General features: G+C 48.9%; 1 protein-coding gene across 1 annotated transcript; it reads right to left on the minus strand.

The window, feature by feature from the left end:
• Positions 1–8,531: 8,531 nt before the first annotated feature.
• Positions 8,532–11,489, minus strand: COPS7A (COP9 signalosome subunit 7A). The gene is made up of 7 exons (XM_086760344.1): positions 11,243–11,489; positions 11,022–11,097; positions 10,435–10,523; positions 10,157–10,359; positions 9,579–9,684; positions 9,082–9,233; positions 8,532–8,724 (listed from the first exon to the last, which is right to left on the minus strand). The coding sequence occupies exons 1-7, from the start codon at positions 11,402–11,404 to the stop codon at positions 8,685–8,687; spliced, it is 828 nt and encodes a 275-aa protein (XP_086616470.1). The 5' UTR covers positions 11,405–11,489; the 3' UTR covers positions 8,532–8,684.
• Positions 11,490–18,018: the final 6,529 nt, after the last annotated feature.

Consider the following 18,018-nt stretch of genomic DNA (forward strand, 5'->3'; position numbering starts at 1 on the left):
GAACTGCCTGAAAACAAGAATCATGAAATTATTTGAGTTGGAAGCAACCTTAAAGATCATCAAGTTCCAACCCCACTTCCCTGGGCAGGGATACCTTCCAGTAGACCAGGTCGCTCAAAGCCCCGTCCGGGGGTGGGGGTGGGGGTGGGGGGGAATAAAGAGGGGAGTGTGCAGAATAAGGTGGAGAGAGGCTGGGAACACTGGTAGAAAGATGGATGGCATAACCTAGGATGAGAAAGCATTATCTACACACAAATAGAATAGAAACTTAGGGGGTTTTGTCTGTTGTACATTCAGTTTTCCCTATTTGAAAATTTATCATGAAAGTAAGAACCATTAAAGCTAGTGGGAGCTTTGTCATTAAATGTTTTTGTCAGTAGCCCTGAAGCTCTGCGCACCTTTCTCTGTACTTTTTAAAGCATCGTAGAATGCTGAAGAGAAATATGATGAGCCTGGGAAAGTTAACCTTGTGCCAGTATTCATAAACAGTAAATGAGACTATATCCACAGCTGGAAAACAGGTAAACTGACATTAAGTCAAGATAAGAGATCAAAAATACATTAATTAAAAAGTTTAAATGAGTGTATCAGTTTTTATAATGTTTTCGACCTCACTTTCTCAAAATTGTTCCTGTCCAACAACTGTAACATTTTCTGATTAAATCATGGGTTGGATTAACAAAGGCACTACACCAACCTAAAGTTAAAGGTTACACCAGCACAAGGGGTGTTTCTTAGCCACACAAGATTGTTCTCTGACTAAAAATAATAATAAAAAAATTTAAAACAACAAGAGGGCCAATATTATAAATTTTAGTTCACTGATAGATTTCAAGTAATGAGGGGAAAAAAAGACCCCAGAATATGAAATTATTTCTAGTAGGATGCTGTTCTGAAATTAATGTTCATTAGTAACTTGATTAATGATCTGAAAGAAGATATTAAACCAGTGCTGATGAAGCTTTCAGAGGACCTAAGGAACAATGAAAATGATAAATGATGGAAAAAGATGAGATGTGCAGAGCAGCCTGTAACTATTGGTATGGTGTTTATTTATAAGCAATACATATTTTTGGCTGCACTAGAAGCAGAAAGACACTCATCTAGGAACATAAATGTAGTCTGCACTCTTTCAAGACAGAGGACTGTTTTCTGGATACTCTGGAGGGACTCAAAAAAGAATTAGGGGACTGGGAGATAACCAAGTGGATGTGTGGTACTTGTGTAATTCCTCAGCTGTGGAGATGGGTTGCGCTTGGAGGCATTAGCCTGCATTCACCAAGCAGAGAGGTAAAGTTTCTTCCCTATGTCTCAACAGTGAATGCATTGTGTAAAAAAAAATGGTCAGTCTGGGTGTACAACACTAAAAAGGACACCAAAGATTAGAAGGACTCAAGAAGGGAGCAACAAGGATGGCTTGAAGCCTGGCAGCACTGGCTGGCACCACAAGATAACGTGAACTCAAGACTCTGAGTCCGAGTTCATTCCACTTGAGCATGGGCTGGTGTTACCTACATGGGAATGGGGTTTACTGACAGTAGAGGGCTCTTTAACCCAGCAGAAAACCTGCTGCTACCTAATAATGGGACTGGAAATGAGATGCAGACCTTCACTGGAGAGCATGGTGGTTAAGCATACCTGGGCTTTCCAGCTCTTGCTACTCCAACCCTAGATGAGGTGTCTCAAAGAGAAGGTGCTGAGCACGCACAGGAATTGAGTGAGGTTGTTCTCGACCGCTGGAGAAGCCAAACGCCGTGATTATACCTGTCCCTTCAGGCTTTAAAAAAACCTGTGAATCAGAGAGGAAAGCAGGCTGGCACAGTGCTAGAATGCAGAGGAGGGTGGGAAGGGGAGGAAGAGACCTGGTGACTTGACGGGGACTTCAAAGCCCATGGGACCACAGACCGAGCTACAGGAAATGGAGCAGTGTCTGGGCACAACGGTTGGTTTGGGAAACAAATGCGCACTTCCACAGGGTGAGAGTGTGAAATCCCACTGCCCCTCCTGTGGTACCGACTCCAGTGCTGGTGAACAACAGGGTTTAAAATAGACCTCAATACAGGGTCTAGGCTAAAAATCACTTGGGTTTGCAACATTTTTCTACTTTCCAAAGTATTCTAAAAAATGTCTTGATTCTATTTTTCAGTCCAGTCTTGAATGTAACTATTTTTTCCCCTCCTGTGAATTTTCTTTTTTGAATACAACACTTCAAAAAACATCCTCGTGGGGAAACTCCACTTACGTTATTATTACTTCCAGTGTCTCCTCACATCCTGCTGTTTTGGCTGGGTTTGTAAATCCCGATGGCACTTAATACAAACTTAGGGGGGGGAAAAGGAGGTACAAAGGAAGAGGAACAGAAGAAATGCTACCTGTCTCCAACTGCTAGTGGTGTAATGATCAGAGGTAAGGTGGAAGTAGAGATACTAGCCTCACGATATCCACCCGTCACTAATGAGAGAAAAGGACAACAAAGATTGTAAAAAATAAATACATGAGTAAATAAACAAACCCCAGACGGATTGCCAGACTGGATGAGAGTTGTCACACAGGAGGAATGAGGTGGCCTTAAAGGCATCGGTAGCGTCAAAGGGACTGAAGTTAGTAGCACAAAGTAAAAGAGAAAAGGCACATAGGACCTAAAATGAGAACTTTCTTAGCTGTAAACTGGAGCCTCTTTGATTATAAGCTAAAAAAAAAAAAAAAGAAAAGAAACTCAGGACCACCAGTGACTCATACAATAATTGTAAGCCCCCACTGAGGCATCAATCGAGGAGAAGACACAGGTAATCTGGGAGGCGTTTCCAGCAGCCATAGGTACGCGTTGCTGTTGCTGTGTGAGATGCTGGTAAGACTTCACCTGTGGAAGAGAACTGTGCTCATTTCTGACTAAGAAAGCTTAATTTGAAGTGCAAGTAAAAGCTTGTAGGATAGCCTACAAGCTACGGCGAGCTCACAATGTATGAGGAGGCTGGTTTGGTTAGTTAAGCAAAGTGAAGCCTATGCTCAAGGGAAATAAACATCAAGGAGGAAGAACAGCTTCTGCTGAAGCCGCACTGGCGCAGGAACAAGTGAGTACAAACTAGCGGTGAATCTATTTAAGCTGTAAATTAGGAAAACTTTCTAACCACTACAGCAGTCAGGTGCTGGGGCAGCCTGCCGAGGGGACTAGTGGGGACGATAAAATTAACTACTTTTTTGTTGGCACTTGCTCAGCTTTCGCAGGGGATTATGAGATGATACTGGTAAGAGATCACACGTGGTCACCAGGAGCTCTTCACTCCTTCTCCCACCAAGCAGATCGTCCATCTTCCCGTGCCCTGAAGCCAGTGCTAAATGCTTTAGAGGCAGATGCAGGGCAACCCGCAGGAGACAGGGCAAAGCCTCCCCAGGAACATTTTCTCCTGATCCGAAGGGGCAGGGGCTTCACTTGTTGTACGGTTGCTTTTAACGCATGCACGTGTTCTGCAGTGATTCTGGATGTGTAAGGGTCACGGCTCTTGAATCCAGCTGAAATTTTGGTATCTATTGAATTAATCACAACATGAATATAATTGCACATTACACACAGAATTTCTGCAAATTAACTCCTTTCCCCGGCAGTGGTGGAGCCTGCTGCCAGCAAAGGAGGCAGATAAAAACCCAACCCAGTTCCACACTGGCAGGGATGCTCCTGGAAAGCTGGAGCAGCCCTGAATAGAAACACCCAAAAGGTGGGTGGCTGAGGAACCAGTAGAAAGCAGGTGTGTTGTTTTTTTTTTTTCTGAGTATTGCAACTAAGCAGTGGCTACTACTAGGAAAAAAGGATGAGGAAAGAAGAGCCCTGCAGGTGGGAACACAGACAGACCCCATGGAGAAGATGGCAGAGAGGGAAAGGGGTCACAGAAGGAAAATGAGCTGCTACTCCAGGGCTTAAAAAGGAGACAAGAAGGATGTCAGGGATCTGAGATGTGCACATGCAGCTGCTGGCACAGACTGTGGGATTCTTCTGACTACTCTGCCTTGCTCTGCGTTGTAGTCCTGCAGAGCCAGGGCCTCATCCCAGGGGAGCTGGTCCAGCCGTGGCAAGAGGCAGGCACAACCCTCAGTCACTGTGGCCCAGCACAAAGGAGGGTTGGTAATGTTTGATGAATACTTTGACACACACCAGCCCATCCCTCGTCAAAAATCAAACAACAGCCCCCTCCCCATGTGTCTCATTTTGGGGACAGAGGCAAGGGCATCCTCAGAAATGTCAGTAATGTTGACCCCCTTTGAGGGGAGCCCTGCGAGGGCCGTTAAACACTAAGACCACCTCTACCTCCAAAGGCCCCCAGTACAAATCGCTGGAGGATGGTGAGAACCTCAGACAAGTCTTGCAGGGCACTTGCCTGGCTGTTACACTTCTCCCCACTCACCAGGTACAGAGGGGCACCGCAGCACATGCTGGGCTGCTGGCAGCATGGTGTCTGATACTCCCACCAACTTTAAGAAGGGGAGCAGTAAGCTCCCCAGAAGAAATTGGGCCCTCAGTAATGCAATAATTACCATAATTAACCCCAATCCCTAATAAGACTCCGCAGTTACCTCTCAGCACAGGGCAGCTGGAGGTGGCTGGCAAAAGTCAGATGTCAGGGATAGAGCCATTTGGGTCCTGCCCTACATCTTCCCTTGTCTGAGTCCAGGTATGAAAGCCCCACATGTAATACGCAAAGAGGAGCTGCAATGAAACACTCTGCAAGAGTCACTACACTTTGGGTGCCAGGGCTGGCAGATCTCCTGGAGCTGGGATGGACACTTCTCCACACCCTCTTCTACAATCCCCTAAACCTCAGTCCTTTGCCAGGGCTTAGGGTGTTGTGTGTCCAGGTATTTCTGTTCTGCTCTACTCAGGGTCTGTTTTCTCAGTGTTTTCTTCGTGAGCAAACAGAGTTAAAAACACAAATATATTTAAAATTAAAATGAACCCTATCATAATAATGCTCAGTACTTATCTCACTCTTGTCATCTTCAAAGTGATTTACAAATGGTAACTAATTAATTAATCTTCACATCCTCTCTGACTGAAATTCTGAGTCACAGCTGAAGTGAGCAGGAAAATAAAAACTGTGGTTTTCAGGTGAAGGGCAAAGGGAAGCCGATGCTCCTGCCCGCTGTTTGCCATCCGACAAGGCAATTTGCAGCAGTATTTTCGTTCTGCACTGCACACCTCTCATTTATTTTTCAGTCATACAAAAGGTCTGAAGTAATTTTATCTCCCACCTTCTCCTTCCTTTTTCTTTATGAAGGTTTTAAAAGGTGTTCCCTTTGAAAAGGGAACAAAATGGAAGACTTTCAGAGCTGTGCAGGTGCCCCTTGAGCAAATACATTTAATCCCAAACTCTTACAAAATCCACAACACAACCAGCCTCGAGAGGGGCAAATAAGAAAATGGGAAGGGGGAGCAAGGCCGATGGCTGTGCTCAGCAAGTGCCGCTGTCGGAGAACTGAGCTGAGCCTTGGAGAAGGAGGAAAGCTGGATGCCACAGAACAAAGTTATGGCAGCAGCACGCAGGCAGACTCATGATGGCTGTGATTTATCCGCGAGGAACCAAGCCTGGGTCTTCAGCGCAGCCTACGGCTGGCATGGTGAGCCCCCCCAGGACCCCGTGTTGGCCCACGCTCTGGTTGCTGTCATCCACACGTGGGTTTTTGTGCTCACAAGACCAATGCCAGCGTGTGTACAGAGCTCAGGCACTGCTCCTCCTTGCCGTGTGCTGTGCAGGGCACTCAGACAAGCGTATCACAGGCAACTGACGTGGAGCTCTCCGTGCTGGCTGAGGGATGCTTCCAACTCTGCTCTCAGGATCTGCAGCCTGGATTTAAACTCTGGATTCAGTGTTTAAAAAGACTCTTTGTGCCTAATAGCTGCAGTGCGGTTAACGAGAGCAAAGCCCAACAGGTCAGAGAGCAGCTGACACACTTGGGACAAAGAGCTGCTTCCTAAGTAGCAGTGGGACTTTTGCAGGGCACAAATATCCTCCTGCATTAGTAGTAACGTCAGTTCTCCCTGGAGATGACACTGCTCCAGCCCAGCTCCCACTGGACCTCAGCCGGCTGTCAGGACACGTGCTTTGTCTGGCTGCTTGGCTCCATCCCAAGCCCGTTCCACACTCTCTCCTTCACCTCACACCCCAGTGGCTTTGCAAGCGGCTCCTCTTTCAAAGGGCGTGAGGTGCCAGACATTTGGCAGGTGCTCAGGGCTTGCCAGGTATCACCTCCCCTGTCAGCACCTCAGTGGCAGACTAGCCCTTCCCAGGGAGCAGGAGAATCTGACAGGCACGGATATTACTGCTTCTTGCAGACAATTGCAAATGGAGTGACCACCGTGACTCCTCATTGAGAGACAGAGGAAGGTGGTGTGATGCAGAGGGAGGAAGGCTTGAAGTAATTTAAACAAAAACTGAAAGTGTTGTCACAACCCCTCCCTGCAACTTATGGAAAAAAGGACTCATCAAGTAGACAAATTAGCCAGACCTCTCTGGGTAGGTTGAGACAACCCTGGCTTAGCTGCTCCCTTACGTGCTCCTGCAGCCAGATTTGCACCTCTCATCCAGGTAGCACAGAACCGTAGAATCTTTAAGGTTGGAAAGATCATAAAGTCCAAGATCATAAAGTCCAACCATCAACCTAACACCACCATGTCTACTAAACCATGTCCTGGAGTGCCACATCTACACGTTCTTTGAACACCTCCAGGGATGGCGACTCCACCACTTCCCTGGGCAGCCTGTTCCAGTGCCTGACCACTCCTTCAGTAAGTAAATTTTTCCTAATACCCAACCTAAACCTCCCCTGCTGCAACTTAAGGCCATTTCCTCTTATCACGCCAAACATCTCCTACCTAGCATTTTCTTGCCAGATGACTGCAGCTAAGGGTCTTGATGCCTCAGGGTACAGAATAGGGGAAAAGGCGTGCGGCGGCCTGAGCTCTTAGAGAGGCTCTTGAGGTCTCTTGGAGACCTCAGCCACTGATCGCAGTCACCCAGGACACCTCGGCACATCCCTGCCCCTGGCACAGCCGGTGCGTATGCCCTGCCCTGTCACCTTACACACAGGGAAGGAAGCTGCTTAGAAATTTTGTGAGTTCACAGGTGCTGTGTTACAGCAGTTCAGGACTAGTAAAATACCGATATTGCATAAACCAGCGTTTTGTGGTGTTTGAGTAGCGAGACAGCATCGCACCTTGCTACCACTAGAACAAGCACCTCCCCACCCCCTTAACAAGGCTTGCTCCCACCTACACTGCCTCAACTCCAGCTCCCACTTGTCTGCACAGAAGGAGACTCAGGCCAATAAACTGGAAAAGTGCCGGTAAAGATCAGGGCTTTCCCTTGTTGGACTAATTTTTTGGTGGTTTGCTCACACACAGAAACCCAAGTTCAGGGAACCAAATTCTAGCATTGGCACAAGACACAGAACCAAGCCGGGGTGGGAGTCACAGTGCCAAGTTACATTTACATCAGCGTCCACCACTGTGGAACGGAGTACGACACTCGCATCCATCTGACTCTGCTTCAAGCCAGTCTCAGGGATGCATCCTCTGAAGAATCCTATGGGGTTTTTTTTCTGAGCATCTCAGAGGAATCAATTATTATTTTTTTTTTTTTCAACCAGACTCCAGTTATCACCAAGACTGGCTTAAGCTGCATCTGTACTATGAAAATGCACACAGATGGGCACTGACTGACTCTGGCACCTTCAACTCTGTCCGAGAAGTCCCTGCATCACTTTCTGTTTTGTCCAGGATCACTGGGCACATAGTATTGACGCAAATAGGAACTTTTTCCTCAGTCTCTGCACCATCCTCTGAGACTACCTGAAAAGCACCTCTTTTGAATGTTCCAGATGCAAACCAATCACACAAGAAACTCTTTAAATAAGATTCATGAGTCATTCCTGCTTTACGGGCTCTCGCCCCAGTTCTACTGAGCTACTGAGGCACGGCCCTTTGGAAAAGGAAGTGAGTGCTTTGAGGATACATTCCACCCAGGAAGGGGACAGAGGCTCTCAGCATCACAACTTATTTTGGAGCACCCACAATCAGTATGCAAGACAAAGAGACACAACCACAGGAGCACAAGTTGTACAGATATGTCCATAGATCTATATTTTTATTGTTTTATATATATTTATAATATATTTATATATTTTTAAAAGAATCCCTTCAAAAACTACCCTCCCACCTAGCAAAACAAAGATTAAACAATCAAAGATGGCAGCTGCATCCTGGAACAAAGTATCCCAGGAGTCTCACAGAGCCAAAACGATTGCTGAGCACCAGCGCACTCTCGCCAAGCTTCTGTGATGCCCTGCGGGTGCCAAGGTGACTGACACAGCTTTATGGCTCTTCCAATAGACCTGTCAAAAGACAGGGAGAGAGAAAGAGAGAAACACACAGCCGTGGCGATGGGGGCTTGAGGGGCAGGGGAAACAGCAACGCATACAATTGGAAGCTTAGAGTGTGCAGTGCCGTAATGAAGAGGAGGGAGGCACTGCCTGGAAGGTCAGTAAAGATGACAGGAAAGAGAACAAACATGCAGGAGAATTAGTTGGCAAGATGGATCTCGGAGAAGAGCTCAGAAGCATCACACTTGAGACCCTTGCTACCCCTCCATCCCCCAAATCTCTTCCTCTCACCCTCCCAGTTGTGAAGGGAGATTCAACTAGTTTGATTTTGACCAAATCTTTGCACTGCCCCGGAGCCTGTGGAGAGAGGAAAAAAATAATTTCAGAGTGGACACTAAGGCTCATCCCTGACTTCCTTTTCTAAATGCACACAAAGAAGAGCAGCTGATGTTCTTCACAAGCAGAGAACACAAGGAAGGCTTATGAACTCTGCTTCACAACACAAGCCACAGAGATTTCGCCCCATGTTAGCAGGACAGCAGAAGTCTCGACCACCTCTGGTCATCTACACCTCTGACCATCCCCTGCCCAGGGAGAAGACCCCTGCAGTCAGTAATATTACTGCTCTGAAACAGGGCTCCCCCCAATTCACCTCCTGAACACACACACACACACGAGAGAGAGCAGTTCTGTTAGTTTGCCCCCACTCCTCACCCTTTGGCTTTGGAAGTTTTCTTGCTCGCCTGGCGCTGGTTGGTGCCAGGGGCCGGCTCCCTGAGCTCTGTTAGGTGCTGCTCTGGGTCTTGGGATGTGGCTGCTGCAGCGGCTGCTGTTGTCACTTTAATGGTCTTCTTCAGGTTTGCCACCTGCAACAGCAAAAAACCAAGAACCAAGGAATTTCCCAAGGTTTTTAGTTTGTTTTGGTGTTTGTTCGTTCTGTTTTGTTTTGTTGTTTTTTTTTTTTTAAAACAAGCCCTGGAGTTAAGAGCTGCAAGCTCAGGACAAACGAGAGCTAACAGCTGTCCAGACCCCTGTACTGCAGAGGAGTTCAAGTTGATTTAGAACTCTTCTTCAGGCACAACCCCCTAGGAGGTCTGGCCTAGGAAAAAGGTAAGGCCTTACTTAAGCAAAGACCATTAACAGGCACATGGTACTGGTTCTAGTTATTTCAAAGTGACGGGCGCCAGCTGCTCCCTCCTGAGCCCACTCACCTCACTCTCTATCTGCTGCTTAAGCGCCAGCTGTTGCTCTTTATGTTGGTTGGCCCGGCTGACCTGTTCTTCAATGCCCGACAAGACAACCTCGCAGCCCTGGCACCTGGAGAGAAGACGTAGAACTAAACAGGCCAGGTAATTTACACAACATCAAAAGAAACCTGAAAGGTGACAGATCTACAGGCCAAAAAAGACCAGAAGGTGACAGCTACACCAGGCAGCGAAGACACAGGAGCAGGAATTTAATGTAATAACGTAGTGACGTTACTACCTGGGTTGGGGACAAATAACAAAGCGACGCTAGGTTACGAACTACAGATATCTACTCAGAAAGCTTCCTGCCAGCAGCCAGGACTGTGCAAAGGTTGCTTTGCGGTCTCCACACCCCTCCAGCAACGAACAGGGGAATTTGGAAAATTATTTTTACAAAATTACTTTCCATTGGAGTATAGGAAAGTGGATTGAGTAGTCCATCTCACAACACTACCCCCCAGTGACACACAGAGGATCCTGCGAAGCCACTGGCCAATCCTGCAACCTTTTTTGGGTGTTAGTATTGGGGGCTTCCTCCTCACCACTCCTGCAATGTGCGGGTGATGGTGCTTAGCTCCTCCCTCCGGATGTCCCTCCCAATGCTGTAATCCACCTCCAGGCGCTGGTTCCGCTGATCCAGGCTCCCTCGCAGCACATCTGCATACACAGCCTCAATCACGAGGTCCTCCAGTTGCCGGACGTTCTTCAGCTGTAACTGCTCCAGCAGCACTGAGTAGGGGATGCACTGTGGAAACACGACAGTAACTAGCAAGAGGTAATCCTAGTGGAAGGCGAACTCGGGGACAAATAGGGCCACTACCTTGATCTTGGCAGCCAGAGTGACGACTGACAGGTGCCTCAGTTTGTTCTTCTGAGCCTCTGTCAAGGGAGGGAGGTTTGCCGCTTCAGCTATTGTCAGGGGAAAGAAAAAGGTATAAGAATTTATGCCTCATTTTCCATTTCCCAGCCCTGCACAGAAGCATCTGCACCATGATTGTTTCTTAAGGCGTCTGCGCACCAATCCCCCAAGTGATGCTTCATCTTGCCAAGCCATCCCCATTAATTCTCATCTCAGAAGACCTTTTCTGAGCAGCCTTTCCTCCCCTCAGCCTCAAGCCATCCTCTCTAGCTGTGCCGTGCCTTATTTATGGAGGTCTGCACATCCCAGCGGATACCTAAGTCTTCCCCCTCGCCCCTCAAGAATGTCTCTGTCAAGATGTTCTTGGAAATCCCCCAAGCGACTGGCAAATAGTAGCATTAATTATGGTCAGGTACTCCAGTGGAGACACGGTTCTTGCTGATGGGGGGGCAGTTTGGGTGAGGGTCTCCCGAGGGACCAGCACCACCGGGAGGGGAAAGGGCCCCTGAACCGCCCTGCGCCCCCGCCGCCCCGGGGCCCGGCCTCACCCAGGTAGTCCGCGTAAGTGCCGTAGGCGAAGATGGTCAGGAGGCGGAAGACGGGGGAGAACTCGCTGTCGGCCAGCTGCGGAGACACACGGTCAGGGCCCGCCGCCGACGCCCCCCGGCCCGGCCTGGGCCGCGGGCAGGGCCCGGCGGGCCTGGCGGCGGGGGAGGGCCACGGGGGCCTGGCCTGGGCCGGAGCCGGGCCGGGGCCGGTCCGGTCTCACCTCCCGGACGGCGGGCATGTCCAGCAGCTCCCCGAAGACGTAGATGCCCGGGGCCTCCAGCACCTGGTGGATGAGGCTGGCGAGGGCGGCGCCGCGGGCCGCCTTGGCCAGCAGCAGGAACTGCTCCTGGCTCTGCCCCGTCACCTTCCCCTCGGCCGCCATCGCTCCGTCGCCCACCGCAGGGGCCCCGGCCCGGCCCCGCCGCGCTCAGGCCTCACACAGGCCCCGGCCCTGCCCCGCCGCCGGGCGGCTCAGCCCCACCCCGCCCCGCCACAACTTCTCTATGGCACCTGCCGTCGCAGAGCGGCCGCTTCCGGGTGCTGACGCGTGCCCGGCCACACCGCGCCCGCCTCCCATTGGCTGAGGCAGCGGCACGGCCCGCCTCCGCCGCTTTCCCATTGGCCGGCCGGGGGGCCGGAGCGGCGGGGCGGCTCTGCCGCTAGGGCGCCCCCCGGCGAGCGAGGTGCGCTCGGCTCCCCGGAGGCCGAGCAGCGTCGCGGGGCGCCGCATGTCTTGGCCCCGACCCCGACCCCGACCCCGGCCCCGGCCCCGCCCCGGCCCCGGGGTGGGTGGCCACCCCCGGAGGGCGCAGGCTCGGGGCTCTCCTCCATACAGCCCAGGCAGGGCCACAGCCCAGGAGGCTTCCCCCCCGCGACCGTGTCATGGCGGAGTTGGGGTCCCCGGGCCTCCGGCGGCGGCTGGGCCTGCCCGGGCTGGGGCTGCCTGGGGGTGCAGCCTCCCCCCAGGCTGGCGGTGGCCACCGGTGTGTCACCAGCTCTGGTGGCCGAGCCGGTCACAGGCGCCGTCTGCCCATCGTTTGCGTTCTCCACCACTTTTGTCATGGCCAGCACCAGCGGCGACTCGCTGCTCTCCTCTTTGTCACCCATCTTCTGTCAAAATCTGGCCCCGGGCGCCCAGTCCTGCTGAAACGTGTCCAGCTGGCATAACGATCAATGGAGGCCACGTGAATATCCACGTGTTTATGGGCCTTTCCATACCTTTTGGTGAATATCTTTATCCATACAGTATTTATTTTACAATAACTGATCAGAAAACAGGTAACGCCACTTATATAGCACAGTATTTTTCATATTTCAGCGATAGATTCTGTAAGTGCCACACCAGAATTAAAAGAGATGCGTGTCCTTACACATCACTCCTGTCTTTGCTCTTCCACACCATTAAGATTTCACTGTTTTGGGCAGTTATTTTGGGATATCTAAATGTAAAAAAAAAAATCTTACATTGCAAAGCACTGCCCTTATGTATTTAAACTGTACATTTCTTAAATCCCTGCGTGCATCCCCTCCTCTACTGCATTAATTTTTATGAAAAAAAAAATTGCTTTACTATCTGCTGAATCATTAACTGTTGCACTTGTCAAGAAATGTATCCCTGATGCAGGCAGAGTATGCCCATAAAAAGATAGTTTAAACACTCCACAAGGACAGAAATGTTTATGGTATACTTTAAGTATCTCTTCATGGGCAAATGAGTTAGCACAATGCGATCAGGAGGCACCACCGAGGGCACGCTTCCCCGTGCTAGGTGAAAGAGGTGTTTTTACAATGACGGAACTAAAAAGTGGGGGTCATTTTGAAAAAAAAAAAAATCTTCATAGTCCTTCTTGTCTTGCACAAATCATGTGGCAGGCGGAGGTGAGTTGTGAGGGGGACTGGGAGGAGTGCAGTCAGCAAACTCTCCCTTCAATCAGCAGTATTAAGCTGTTTGGACAGGAAATTTCCCGTCCGGCAGCAACTTCCTCATGGCTGGCTTCTTTAGCATTCAGGGATGTTTTTCCATGAAAGCAAAGGTGTCAACAAATTGATGGGAGGACAATACAGTCTGTGCAGGCAACGTGGTTTTAGCATGTTAAAACTGTAGCGCTGTCAGGGCAAGTTTGCACTGCAGCACGTGATTGCCAGCAAGATAATCGGTCCTCAGCTTGATCAGTTTAGCACGTATTAAAGGCAGTTGACTTGTGCTTTGCCAGACTTTTGTAAGCGTAACATCTTGAAATAAGCATAGCATCTTGAAATTTTCATCTGGGTAAAGTCTTAAGTTTGTTAAAGTTTTACTTGCTAGTGTCAACAACTCCCTCCTCATCACTTGCTTTGACTCTAGCTCTTCTCACGCAGCTGCTGTGGCTGAGTGGTGGAGAAGGCACCTTCGGGGTACTGTACTGCTCCAGACACAATTTTAGATCTAGAAAATACAGACCATGGCTGCCTTGGGGAGTTAGGTCGTTGTGTCTGCCAGTGAGAGGCTGCTCCAAGCTCATTTGAACAGCCATATGTGCTGTCCCTGCCCCTTCTCCGGGTCCCTGCAGTCCCTGAGGCTCCTTCAGTGTCTCCATGCTGAAGCTACTGACAGAAAAGGGAGCGGTGTGGACAGCAATGGTCAGTGTGGAAAACCAAATTTTCTAATGTTAATGGTCATGCCACTAGAATTAGGTGGAAGTTACTCAAAAGTAATTCCAGGGATAAGGAGAAAAACGTCTCTGAGTGCCTGGGCCAGGGGGGCAAGCAGGTGCCCTAACAGGGGAAGGTACCCAGGTACTCGGCCCTGTTCTGGTAGAGCATGTTTTCATTTCCTATGCTCTGACACCCCCTTAGCTTTGGGATGTCTCAGTCTCCTTTGCCTCAAAAATCTGGAGCTGAACAAAGAGGCTTCTTGGCTCACCTTCTGTTGACACATATGTGTGGGCACGGTCAATCTTCTCTCCTAGAAAAGTGCCCTGGACCCACCGGCTCAGGGCACTGTCAGAAGTTGTCCTGCCCTGGCTCCTCTGTGAATGAGGTGGTGAGGAGCATTTCCTGCACTCCGTCAGGTGAAATGTCACTGAGACACATCTTACCCAACAGACACATCTTCAGGACAGGCTGAAGATCATGGTGGCCCAGGGCAGCAGGGAAAGGCTGTCAGTTTGTATTCTCAGAGCTAGCGAGGTCTGGGCTTCTCTGTATAGCAGGATTAAAGGAGAAGCAGGGCTTGTAAGGTTGGGTCAGAGCTGTGAAGGCGGGTTACAGGGCAATATTAACGAGAGGGCTGTCTCCTTCCTACTTTTCCCTCTCTCTCTTTCTGCCTTTAGGTCTGATTCACCACAGCCTTACACCTGCTGTATTCACTTACGCCAGCGCGGAGTGCATTCAAATCAGGTTCAAACGTAACCCTGCTGATTTGTAGTGTTTTATTACTCTCTTCCCCACCCCCTCCTGAGCTCCTTCCATCTCAGTTTTATCTCTCTATCGATCTGTTTCTCTCACACCCTCTGACACGCTGGCTGCCTTTCATTATTAGTCAGATAAAGCCAGGCAGCCTGAGCATCCCAGCTACATGATTCTCTCTGTTCTCCTTCTCTGCTCCGACCCCTAGGTCCTATGTCCTGTGTGCTGGGTTCCCACATTTTCATCTGCTCCTTCTTTGTCCTGTGTAGAGCTAAAACAAGGGCAAAGACCAGAAAGTCCTTTAAATTAGTCAGATCCTGAGCTCTTCAAATGAGAAGTCCGTCGTCTTCCTAAAATATGCAAACTCTGGTGAGAGTGCACGGTAGCATCCCCATAACTTAGCAAAGTCTTTGCCTTGTCCCTAGACCAGGGTGCCGGGTGTTGAGATTACATTCCAGACTCCTGGAGTCATTAACTCCCATGCTTTCACTTTGTTCACAAAGCAAGCGCCTATCTTCATCGTCACAGGGAAACTGTGAAATGTGATTTTCTTGTAACTCAAAGAGTCAAAAGTAGGGGGCGAGGAGTGCAGATGAAAGCAAGTCTTTACAACATTTCATAATTTTAATATCAATCTCATGACACGAGGACGTTCTGCGTTGTTATTTCTGAATGTTTGGGATTTCTAATCCTCACTGTAACCACCCCTCGCATCATCCCTCCCTTCTGATCTTTCCAGAAAGACACCACTGTTCTCTTCTTGCTGTAGATCCACCTTCTTTCCTACGCGCTCACTGTCCCACTTTAAAGCCCATAGAGCCGTGGGGTCTCATTCTAGGCTGTTTCTTTCTTCACCACTGCAGAATCCAAATAACTTGTCAAAACGCTGGTGATATTTTTTCCCCAGTCCTTCTCCAAACATAGCTACGGTCACATCTTCTGAGATGATTTTTCACAACTGTGTGTAACACAGGCTGCAAGACAGAAACGCTGCCAGGACAGAGGAGGCTGGGGTGAATTGCTTGGACACCAACATCATCCGGGAGACTTTTAACCCGATGTCTGGTACTGGGCTAACGCATACAGGGTCTTAAGACCTGTACCTAATTGCACCTAAAAGCAGCCCAGTATCAGCTGCTTACAGAGGAATTTAAAAAGAGGGTAGCCACACGGTAACTCTTCCTCTGATCTGCTCTCACAGCCCTCAGGATTTTGTAGATCAGGAGCTGCCTTCCAGACAGGCCTCCGGACGTGATTCAAAGACTCCAGAGGAGAGAGGATCTTTCACTTCACTTGGTAGTTTGTTTCTGTGATTAATCACTCTCCAGTGACTGGCTCTTGTTATTCTCTGCCAGAATACCTGGTAGATTTTCTGGACTATCAGGAAGTGATACTGCAAGCAAGTCATGTCTCATTCTGCTTTTTGATACATTAAATTGGTTGACCTCTTTAAATTACTGAGATCTCCAGCCTTCAAATCACCTTAAATTCAAAGTTATTTTTAAAATAAGGACCATGAAGCAGTGTACAGTTTTCCAGCGTGGGGGTCACCCAGTCACAGAGAGAGGTTTCATCATCTCCTTACTTCTGTCTTTGCACAGCAAGGGATCACCTCGGGTCCATTGCTGCAGCCTGGCCCGCTGGCCTTGTGTTGGTTTTCTGCCTGTTATGATCCCTAAATCCTTTTCAGAGCACCTCTTTTCAGGACTGGAAGTTGTTCTCTGTAGATAGGGGCATTTTTTCCCTCTTCATGGCTGCACAATTTGCTCTTGACTATCATATAAGAAGATTTATTAAAATGACCACCTTATCAACTGCAGTAGGTCATTCTGTGCTGGTCCCATCCTCATTATTTTTGACACTCTAACAGTATTCGTGTCCTCAGAAAATTGTGTCAGAATGAATATGTCTGCTCACCAAACACTGAATAAAACGGTGAGTCATACCTGACCCAAGACTCATTCCTGGACATCCACGTAAGAAACGCTGCCACTCGACGGTGGGCTTCCAGGGATGACCTCCTTTGCATCTGCAGGTCTTTAAATGGAGCTAACCAGCTCTCTTAACCTCTTGCTCTGTTAATATTGCATAATGCTGTTTTCTCTCATCAGTGTGCTTTGGGATATTAATGCTTCCAGAAACCTGGATAGATCTAAGGTGTCACTTTTTCCAAACAAACCTGTAGTCACATCAAAGACTGTCAAGAACAAAACAAGTTTACGCAGCAAGATCGGTTTCCTCCGAATCAGGCTGATTGGCATTAACTGGAGAATCCCATATCAGCTCTTTGTTGCCTTGCCTAGAAACTTTCAGGTCTTCTGTTTGCTCTTTACAAATACTGGCAGGGCACAGCTCTCTTCCAGTCTTCTGGGATGTCTCTGATATTCCAGAGCTTACTAACCGTTTGTTTGGTGAGCAACGGGGCCGAGGAAATTGGGTTCTCTACGGATTTCTTTCCTGTATGTTCTGTGCTTCCCACTACCATACCTTCAAACCAGGGTATCTTGATGGCACTCATTCTGCAGTCTGACACATCTGCCAGGCTTTTCCCTTTGGTCTGTAGTCTGTGTCGCTGGGTTCCTCCTCCTCCACTCTCTAACATACACAGCTTTCTCAGTATTTTCTACTTCATGCTTTTGGCCTGCCAGCTGGATGGCTCTGACCTGTGGGGTTTTGCCAGCAGCACAGCCACGGGTTCCCTTCCAGCACAGGCACCCATAGCGTCTCTCTCCTCTGTCAGGCTGCCAGTATTCATACAACTTTTTGGACCTTATTTACCTTTTAGACTCCGGTTCTTCTGTCAAACCTGTGGCAACTAACAGACCAACGGACAGACAAACCTCTGCAGACAGCAAGGCAATCACGTGGGTCTCGCTGCCCTTAGGAAACAACACTAAAAACAGCAGCAGTGGGCTGCTTGGCCTCAGGACTCTTGGGTGTAAATGATCTATACGTCATGATTTAAAAGTGTCTCTGCCAGGCAGAAATAACAGCCTCATCTCCTTCCCAGGTATGTCCGGGCAGGGAGGTACTTTATTGTTCTCACACGACACACACTGATCCTGGTCCAAATCCTGGCCAATACACAGCAGAGATAATTTTTGCATTTCCATCTTCTTTCCATCACCACATCACCCTCACTTTAACACCTTCAGAGTAATACTCCACACTTTGCATCATTCTCGTATCCTCTTTCCACAGCTACCCAACCGCTCCTCCATCAGCCCACCTGATTCCATTGCTTCCCTCAAATTTCCCTGTAATTTTATGTTTGATCTCCTTTGACCCCACCTCATTCAGAATACCTCCGGTTGCAACTCTGCTTGTCTAAACCAATGCTCCAAACCAAACAAGCCATTCCCTTTATATCAGGTAAAAGTGGCGTAAGAGTGACATCGGCTCTTGTGCTTGTTGTTCCCGTCACCTCGATGGCTTTCCTGACTCCTTCCCACATCTCTCAGGGCTTTCCTTGTCCCTACGACATCCTTCTTCTTGTTCTCCCTCGTAACTCCAGCTTGTTTTGCTTCCTTCTGTAGTTTTGCTCTTCAGGGGGATTTTCAGTGTTTGCGTCATTTGGATTTTCGCCCTTTAACTGACCTTTCCCCAGTT

The sequence above is a fragment of the Chlamydotis macqueenii genome, chromosome 1, assembly GCF_036417535.1.
Source record: "Chlamydotis macqueenii isolate bChlMac1 chromosome 1, bChlMac1.mat, whole genome shotgun sequence".
NCBI lineage: Eukaryota > Metazoa > Chordata > Aves > Otidiformes > Otididae > Chlamydotis > Chlamydotis macqueenii.